The sequence below is a fragment of the Terrapene carolina genome, unplaced genomic scaffold (assembly GCF_002925995.2).
Source record: "Terrapene carolina triunguis isolate 2854851 unplaced genomic scaffold, T_m_triunguis-2.0 Scaffold33392, whole genome shotgun sequence".
Taxonomy (NCBI): domain Eukaryota; kingdom Metazoa; phylum Chordata; order Testudines; family Emydidae; genus Terrapene; species Terrapene triunguis.
Genome location: NW_020697743.1, coordinates 1,196,390 through 1,205,222, shown reverse-complemented (window position 1 = coordinate 1,205,222; position 8,833 = coordinate 1,196,390). Strand labels below are relative to the sequence as shown.

The following is an 8,833-nucleotide window of genomic DNA, read 5'->3' as shown; positions in this document are numbered from 1 at the left end:
CCTCACTGCCCCCCTCCCCTACACCTCCTCGCTCCCCGCCCCCTCACGTCGGAGACGCTGCGCTGCGGCGGGAGCCCCCGGGGCCGGGCGGGAGACCCGTCTCTGCCCCCCGGGCACGGAGCGTTGGTCTCCCCGCGGGGCTGCTCCGATCTCTGGCGGAAGGGAGCGGGGGACCGGTACCTGTACAGCAGGTAGCCGCCCGGCTCCAGGGGCTCCCCGTCCTCCGGCTCCGGCTCCCCGTCCCGCGCCTCCGGGTCCTCCACCTCCGCCATCGCCGCCAGAGAGAAGGGACGCTTCCGGGAACAGCTCCGCACACCATAGAGAGGAGACCGGGGCTAGCTAGAGAGTCTCCTCCAGGGGCCTACGGCGGTGCCCACGAGACTCGGCCCTTCCGGTCCCTCCCCCCCGCGCGGCCTATTGGCTCCAGACAGAGCGGGGGGCGGGGCCAGCCTCCAGCCTGCCCCGGCCGGGCACTGAGCGGCTGTGTCCCTGCGGAGCCGGGACCTGGACAGCTCGTAGCGGCTCGGCTGCCCGCCCCACGCCTCAGCCGGCCCGGGGACACCTCCGCACACCATGGAGAGGCGGCCGGGGCTAGAGAGTCTCGGCTGGGGCTGTAGCCGGGCTGGTTCCCTGGGCCTCAGACCGCCCGCGGGGGGGTACAGGCGCAGCCGGGGCCACCAGCTCTGACTGTCCCAGCGCTCACAGCCCCGGTGCATCAGGCATGGCGGGGCACAGAGCACCTGCGACCAGCAGCCCCCCAGGGCCTGGCTGCGGGGCTGTTTAGTGGCCGGGACCTCTCCCCTCGCGGGAGCCCAGAGCCCGCAGTGCAGTCAAGCAGCCCCGCAGCCCAAGCCCCCTGAGCCGCCGTTAGCTGGCAGAGGCCAGGCCCAGGTTTTTAATTGCACTGTAGCCATACCCATGAGGTCAGCAGAGAGCCCCTCCGACAGGAATTCTCGTGTAACCCCCTCCCAGCTGTATGACCCTCTGCAGAACACTGCTATATCACCATCGCACTCTATGGAATCCTAGCCCTCCTCACAGCGGAGGTGTTTACTAAAGAAAGGGGCTACCACGTACAGACAAACAACCTTCCACGCAGCTCCAGTCCCAGCTTGGTCTCCAGGAACCACATCCTATCTCGTATTCCATACAGCACACAGCAACGTCTAGTGGCTGAATAATATACTGCAAGTACAAGACCAGGGACTTCGTTGCTCCATCTTACATTCTCAAGACACTGAGGCATGTTCTCTTAAAGTCAATGGCTTGTCTCACCTATAATGATCTAGTTTCTCTTGGGGACTGAATAGGGTCTCTCTTCTGAGGATTGACCTTACCTGGGTTTCTAACCAATATTGCCCACATAATATAGATATAAAACATGGGCTCTTGCAACCAACCACAAGAAAATAGAGGCCTCAATACAGAAAAGGGAATAAAATCATATTAAATACATGAGGAACAGCCCTCCAATACAGTCTCAGAGAAGCCATTCCTCAGTGTCCCAATGGGAGGGGAGCCCCAACTACCTAGGGAGGAAGGATGCTGGTCTTGTGATAAACGTGGAGACCCACATTCAATTCTTGTGTGATTTTAGGAAAGTTGCATAGTCTGTCTGTGCCTCAGTTCCCCATCTGTAACATGGGGATATAACACTGCCCTGCCTCAGGGGTGTGGTGATGGCAAAACTCCCTTAGTGACTGCTGGACACTTCAGTGATGGGGGGCATGTAAGTTGATAGATCGTGGCTTTCCCTGAGGAGAAAGTGTTTTTAAAATCCCTCCCACTACCAGGAGCCTGGTCAGGGAAGTGATTACGACAGCAGTATTTCAGTGGTCCAGGAAGACAGGGATGAGGTAGTAAGTAACCCCCAACAACAGCAAAATCCCAATGGCAGCCAGTATAGCACACAGATACCCCCTGTAGTCTATCATTTCCAGAGGTGGAGCCAGGCCTTAGGAGCTCCCCAGCAGCAGATGCAGCATGTCCCTCCTTACAAGGCTCCATAGCGGCTTGGCAGTGATGTTGATAGTGGGGATGGAGCCAGGCCTCTGGATTGGTGGGGTACTAGGTGGCAGATTATGGTGCCTGGTGGGGTGGAGTTCTGGGGAGGTGGGTGTGTTGGGCATTAGCTGTAGTCCAGGCAGGGATGGGCTGTGATGTCTGGGGGTTGTTTACTGGTGGTCTTCACTGGCTAGTGTGTGTGAATTGCTGGGGTGCGTAGCATGCCAAGGGTTGTGTGTGTCTGTGCTGCGGCACCAGTGGAGTAGGACACTTCATTCAGAAGGGATTAAAAGGGTGAACTCTAATGTTTGTAAAGTGTTTTGACGTCCCTAAGTGAAAAGTGTTATAGAAATGCCAAATATTATTTTATAGTGAATTCAACCTACATAAGGGAGATAAATGTTTAGCACTGGGGAGAAGATGCATTGAAGCATATTCCATATGAAGGCCGAAGCATAGTGTGGTGGATAGGGTACCAAACTGGGAGCCAGGGACTGCAGGGCCCGCTTCTCCATTGCCATGCACCTTGTGTGGTCATTTACACCAGTGCAAAGTGAGGTGGGTGTAAAACGCTCCTTCACTTTGCACTGATATAAATGACAATACAAGGCGTAGCGCAATGGAGACTCAGGGCCCTTGGTTCCATTCCAAGCCCTGCCACTGAACTAATGCACATCCTTGGTCAGATTACTTCTTTGTGCCTTTGTTTCCCCTCCCATTCTTCATCTGTCTTGTCTATTTAGAATGCAAGTGCTCTGGGCCATAGATTCTCTCTCACACTGGGTTTGTACAGTGCATAGAACAATGGAGTGCTCATCTCAGTAGGTGCCTATAGGCACGACTGTAATACAAATAATATAATGTAGTAAGGGACTAACCAGTGTAAGGTAAAGAAAGGCTGTTCTGAACTATCGGATTATGAATAGACACACAAAGAAAACAGAACAGCATACAAAATGGAAGAGCACATAACCCGAAATAGCTAAAATAATTGTTACAAAATGCGGCATATAAAATAATAAAACAAGAACTCCAGAAAAACAAGAGAGAAAAATGATAGACAATACTGACAAAATGTAACATATGCTGGAAGAGAGCCATACAAAGGATGGAGAAAAATTTCCATCATGCAACTTCCATGACACAGTCAAGAGAAATGGAACATAACCAGGGGGAAGCATACAAAAGCACATAGAAATGCTGGGCAGGGAAAAATGAGCACAAGCAAAATAATTCTTGGTTTTTAGACAAAACTTGACCAGAGAAATATAAAGAAAATATAAAGCAAAATAAAAATAGAGATATTGAATCATACAATAAGTTTCAGAGTAGCAGCCGTGTTAGTCTGTATCCGCAAAAAGAACAGGAGTACTTGTGGCACCTTAGAGACTAACAAATTTATTTGAACATAAGCTTTCGTGGGCTACAGCCCACTTCATCGGATGGATGCAGTGGAAAATACAGTAGGAAGATATATATATACACAGAGAACATGAAACAATGGGTGTTACCATACACACTATAACGAGAGTGATCAGTTAAGGTGAGCTATTATCAGTAGAAGAGAAAAAGAACTATTTGTAGTGGTAATGAAAATGGCCCATTTCCAGCAATTGACAAGAAGATATGAGGAACTGCGGCGGGGGGGAGGGAATAAGCATGTGGAAATAGTTTTACTTTGATGTTATTGGGCCAGATCCTGAGCTCCTTTACACCAGCTGGGGATCTGGCTCATTACACTTTGGGATTATGAAAGATGACACATGCAAGGACATTTCAAGATTAAAAATGAATGATGTGAAGAAGATCAAATTAATAGATCCTACACTGAGGGAAAGGCAGCCAAAAATATAAGGAAGATATTATGGATGTGGACATAGAAATTAAATTAGAATATTATTACAGCATCCAGTCTCTCTCTGCCAATACCATTGCTTCCTACAGTATGTTTCCTGTTTTAGAAGTCCTAAGCAAAAGGGTTTCCACTACTTCCCAGGGGAGATTATTCTACAGCCTCATACACCACTTTGTCAGGCTTTTCATGATGCTTGGACCACATTTTCTTTTTCTTAATATCAACCCCTCACACTCAGTTATACCCTCATCTATCACATTAATTTGAATCTGCCACTGCAGGTTTTAACTGGGAATTGAGGGATATAGCCGCTAACCATGATGTTTATTCTTTCTTGATCATTCTGCTTTCGGCAGGACTAACCCCCCGTGATGCTGAGCATGTTTTATATAATGCATAATTTGCTCCTGTCTATACAATCATTGCTAAATGTTTATTTTGTGTGAACTGGTCAGGTGAGAGGCTGCAGTAGCAGCTTAATTCCTCTGGATGGCAGAGCTGGACCACCCACACACCCACTTTCTCTTTCCAGACTCTATAATGGTGTGACACCATATTGCGATCAGCATTAACTACAAGGGATACTCGGTCCAGAATGAACGTTGTCAGACTATGAAATATGGGGAGGTGTTATTTAAGAAGCAAAACATTGACCGTCTCATGACCATCTAGCTGCAGAATGAGGGCCTGATCTAAAGCCCTTGAAATCAATGTAGCCTTCATTGACTTCAGTGGACTTTGAACCAGCCCCTAAATTCTAATTCTGTCTGCTGCACCCTGGACGACTCATCATATTCAAAAATCACGAGAGACTTAAAAATCATGAGATTTGGGGTTCATTTTATTTGTCTTCTGGTTCCTGACCATTTAGGGTGCACTCAGATCATATTTTCAGTCTCATATTTTTTACTTAAAAAACCATGAAAGCGGAGATTTCCAGCTAATAACAGGACTCCAGGAGCTGGGTCCTTAAGAAAAACATCAAATATTTCAGACACGTGCTAAAGTTGTGAAAGGTAGCACCACAGACTGAGAACAAACAACGGAGAGGTGCGCTGATGTTATTCAGACTCTTAAAATATGTCCCAGTAGTTTGGTGGCAATTATTATGTGCATAATAGCAGCACCCAGAAGCTCCAAGAGAAGACAGAGCTCCATTGTGGTAGGAACTATCAATACACGTAGCAAGACAATCCCTGCCCCAGAGAGCATACAGTCAAAATAGATAAGACAAAGGGTAGAAGGGGAAAAAGAGGCACAGAGAAGGGAAGTGAATTGCCGAAGGCCACACAGCAGGTCAGAGGCAGAGCTGGGAATAGAATATAGGCTTCCTGCCTCCTAGTCCAGTGTTCTAGTCACTAGACCCCATCTGAGAATCTACATATATCTTGTGGTCATTGCATGCTCTATGCCATGCAGTAGTTGACTGACAGGAACATTATAAATGATGTTGGCACTGTTTGCTAGACCATATCGCCACAAGCTCTATCTAAAACCAGGTGGGGTCAGGAGCATGCACCATCCAATTAACATTAGATTTCCTAAGTCAATGCTCTGCACTACAACAATGTCCATGTCTATTCATACAGTTCTACAGCCAGTCCTTAAAAATGCCTGTGCTGGGGAAAGCTGTCATTTATACCCTTCCATTCCCTTCTTCTAGTGATCCTGTCTCCCTCCCTGCCCCCCTTTCTCCATCCCCACCTTCCTTTCCCAAACCATCCACGTTCCCCATTTATCCCTCCCACCTCCCCAACACCACCAGCCCCCCTGAAGTCCCACCCAAACTCTTCTCCACGCTTTTAAACTGCTTTGCCATTCCAGTCTCCTCTGCCATAGCCCATGAACCAGTCTCCTCTGCCATAGCCCTTCCACTACTACCCGATTCTCAGTTCCCCTCCATCACTGAGCCCCCTCCCCCACAACATTAATTACATCACACACAGGCTGGGCTCATCTTGAGCCATCAGTTGCAGAACAAGACACCTATATTCTGGGGAAGCAGGGAATTCTAATTCCCCCCCCCCAAACACAATGCACTTGCCCCTTTGATGTTCCAGGCATAAAACATGAGATTTTCTAATTTATACAAAAGAAACCCAACTCAGGCCAAAGTAACCTGCTTTCAAAAACAAGCACATCTTTAATCCAAATAATGGAAGCAACTTCCATAGGCTTCTTTGACCCCGAGGGCCTGAGTCCTCTTTGCCTGTGTGTAGCACTTCCACCTACACAGAGTGCTAGCAGCTTGGAATGGTCCTGCTTTACATTCACTTTGCTCAGGAGTAGAGAGATGCCTATGTAGAGAGATGCACCAGGCAAGAGAGAATCGGTCTTGCCATTTTTATACTCGACATGTCAACTTTATTTCCAAGTGACACATCTGATCACAGACTTCGCCCAGTTTAGCCTGCCCTTGGCCTGAGAAGCACAGAGCTCACCACACACGCCAAACTTTTATGACGCATTTCTTTTTACAACTGAACAACCCTCCTCTGGCAGAATACCGTGAATCTAAGTCCTGTTAGGAGACGGGGACTGGCTAAAATAACTGCACTGTTATCAAAAAAAGAAGTCAGCAAAGAGAACAGATTTTTGCTGAGATCTCCTTGTCCGGGACTTCCAGGAAGCGCAATCTTCACAAAAATGATAGCACAATTAATATCATTTGGCTCCTGAGTTTTCCTTTGCAGAACATTCAGGATCTAGAAAAGACTGGCTCTGCTTTGCAATAGGACTAGTGAAACTCTGGAAACTGGATTAACAGGAACTGGCCCCTCTCAGAGGGATTCTCTGCATATTTATTTTGCTAAGAGAAATAATCTGAGCTCCAGGTTTTTATCCTGATCTCGAACAGCTGCACAAACTGAAAGTAAAAAGCGCATAGCAACAATGGCATAAGAGCGCAGCAGTTTTCCTGAGGTAAGGAAAAAAAATCATCACTGGTGTGGATTTCTTGGTTATCTAACAGCATAGGATGCAGTGATGCTGAGAGAGATGCAAAGAGCTGCCTGCAACCCCGTAAAGGGCTGAGATGGAGAACAGGCTCAGCAAACCCTAGAGCCTTTGATTGCTGTTATGAACTGGATTGTTTAAACAGATGTAGTTGGATGTTGGAAAACAAATAATCTATGTGTGTTGCTGGGCTGTAAAATCTGGCATTTTGAATAGACGAGGTTTCCAAAATGCATTTGTGTGGATTTAAATGAGATTGTTTCGCTCCATAGGAGACTAAAAGTTTGTAATGTATTCCAGTCATGGCTCAAATCCCAAGCGTCTCCACCCATTTTGAAATTCATTGGAAAAGTCCTGATAGTCATAGGTGGCCAGCTAAGCTTTCAAAACAACTAGGGGTGCTACAACAAATATTTACTGTTACCACTATTTGAAAGTTCTGAACTTACTTTGGGCATTGCAGATTCAGTATGCTGGCAGTGCATCAGCACAAGATCCTGTAATACCATCACAGATGGCAGACACAACATGGCAGTACTCTGTGGAGAAAGGAAATGTCACCCCCATCCTCCAAAATTAGCAACGCTAGCCTCATTTCTGGCTGGAATTTTTTACTCAATCAGATTCTTAGTTTTGGTCTAAGCAGGAAAAGAGACGGTGCATTGTATTAAAGACACTGAACTGAATTCTGTTGTGCTCTGGATATAGATATTCTGGATTTACACCAGTCTAACAGATGGTAGAATTTGGCCCACTATATATGTGCACTTTGTTTCCTGTGCACTTCAAGCACTGCAGTCAGCCCTGGAATAAGTGGCTTGATTTTCAAAAGTGCCGAGCGCCTCGGCAGTATTGCCAACCCCAAAGCATTCAGAAATCATGAGACGGGCCTAAAAAAAAAAAAATACATGTTGTGTTCTTTGTCTTCTGGTTTCTCAGCTTTCAGAGTGGACTCATGTTTTCAAACTCTTCTCTGCAGCGAGAAAGATTATTTGAAATGTACGATTTTAAAACCAGAAGCTGAGATTGGCATGTATTCATGTGACATCAGGAGCTGCAGCTTTCATAAAAATGTCAAATCCACGAGGCATGTAATAAAAATCCAGTGTTGCCAGCTCTTGTCAAGTCACCCGTACGAGCCTAACTTCAGGCAACCGTTTGTAGAAGTCCTGGCATAGCATATTTCACTGCTTTCCCCCTCCCTTCTCGAGGGAACACCGTGCCAGCTTTCCAAGAGTCCTCAGCAGCCAGCACTCCCACTGAGAATAATAGGAGCTGTTGAGGCACTGAGCACATTTACAAAAGGCCGGTTCATTTAGGTACCTAAATGGGAACTCAGCTCTTTTGACAATCTTACTATCGTGAGACGAAGCACAAAGGTGTGAATGCCCCAAAGGAATTAGGCATCCACGTCCCAGTTTTGGGCACCAATGCAATGCAAACAACTCCAGCTAAAATCCTATAGGTGCTTAACCTCACTCAGCTCCTAAGTTTTTGCAGGAAAAGTTCCTTAGGCACTTACGTTTCTGCCTCTGAGCATGTGAACTCAGGGCCGGCTCTAGGTTTTTTGCCACCCCAAGCAAAAAATTTGCCGCCCCAAGCTCCGAGAGTGCAACTGTCCAAGCCAAAAAAAAAAAAAAATGGCAGGAAAGCCGCTCCTGGAATTGTGCTGCCCCAAGCACATGCTTGCTTTGCTGGTGCGTAGAGCCAGTCCTGTGTGCACTGCTGCCTCCTGGTGGGTGTCTGGGTGCTTAGCTCCCATATAAGCCTCAGAGGGATTCAGAAACCAGGGCCACCTACTGGATTGGGTCCCTCAGGCAAGTTCACGGTGATGACAAACCCTTATAACTTTTAACCCCGTGGTTAGGGTACCCACCTGGCAGTCTTACCATGCCACCTCTACTGCTCCACTGTGGCTAGGCGGCGCTGCCTTCAGAGCTGGGTGCCCGGTCAGCAGCTGCTGCTCTCTGCCCTGCCTTCAGAGCTGGGTGTCCAGCCAGCAGCCGCTGCTCTCTGCTC

General features: G+C 47.6%; 2 protein-coding genes across 2 annotated transcripts in view; one reads left to right on the top strand and one right to left on the bottom strand.

Moving 5' to 3' along the window:
* Positions 1 to 319, bottom strand: part of LOC112114282 (protein farnesyltransferase/geranylgeranyltransferase type-1 subunit alpha) — a 17,870-nt gene extending 17,551 nt beyond the window's left edge. The window contains 2 exon segments of the mRNA XM_024210927.3: positions 181 to 283; positions 286 to 319. Coding sequence (XP_024066695.2) covers positions 181 to 283; positions 286 to 319 — 137 coding nt within the window.
* A 6,399-nt stretch (positions 320 to 6,718) lies between these two features.
* Positions 6,719 to 8,833, top strand: part of LOC113409446 (alpha-(1,3)-fucosyltransferase 10-like) — a 16,019-nt gene continuing 13,904 nt past the window's right edge. The window contains exon 1 of the mRNA XM_026663368.1: positions 6,719 to 6,781. The gene's annotated coding sequence lies outside the window, so the exon portion shown is untranslated. The remainder of the gene's footprint in view (positions 6,782 to 8,833) is intronic.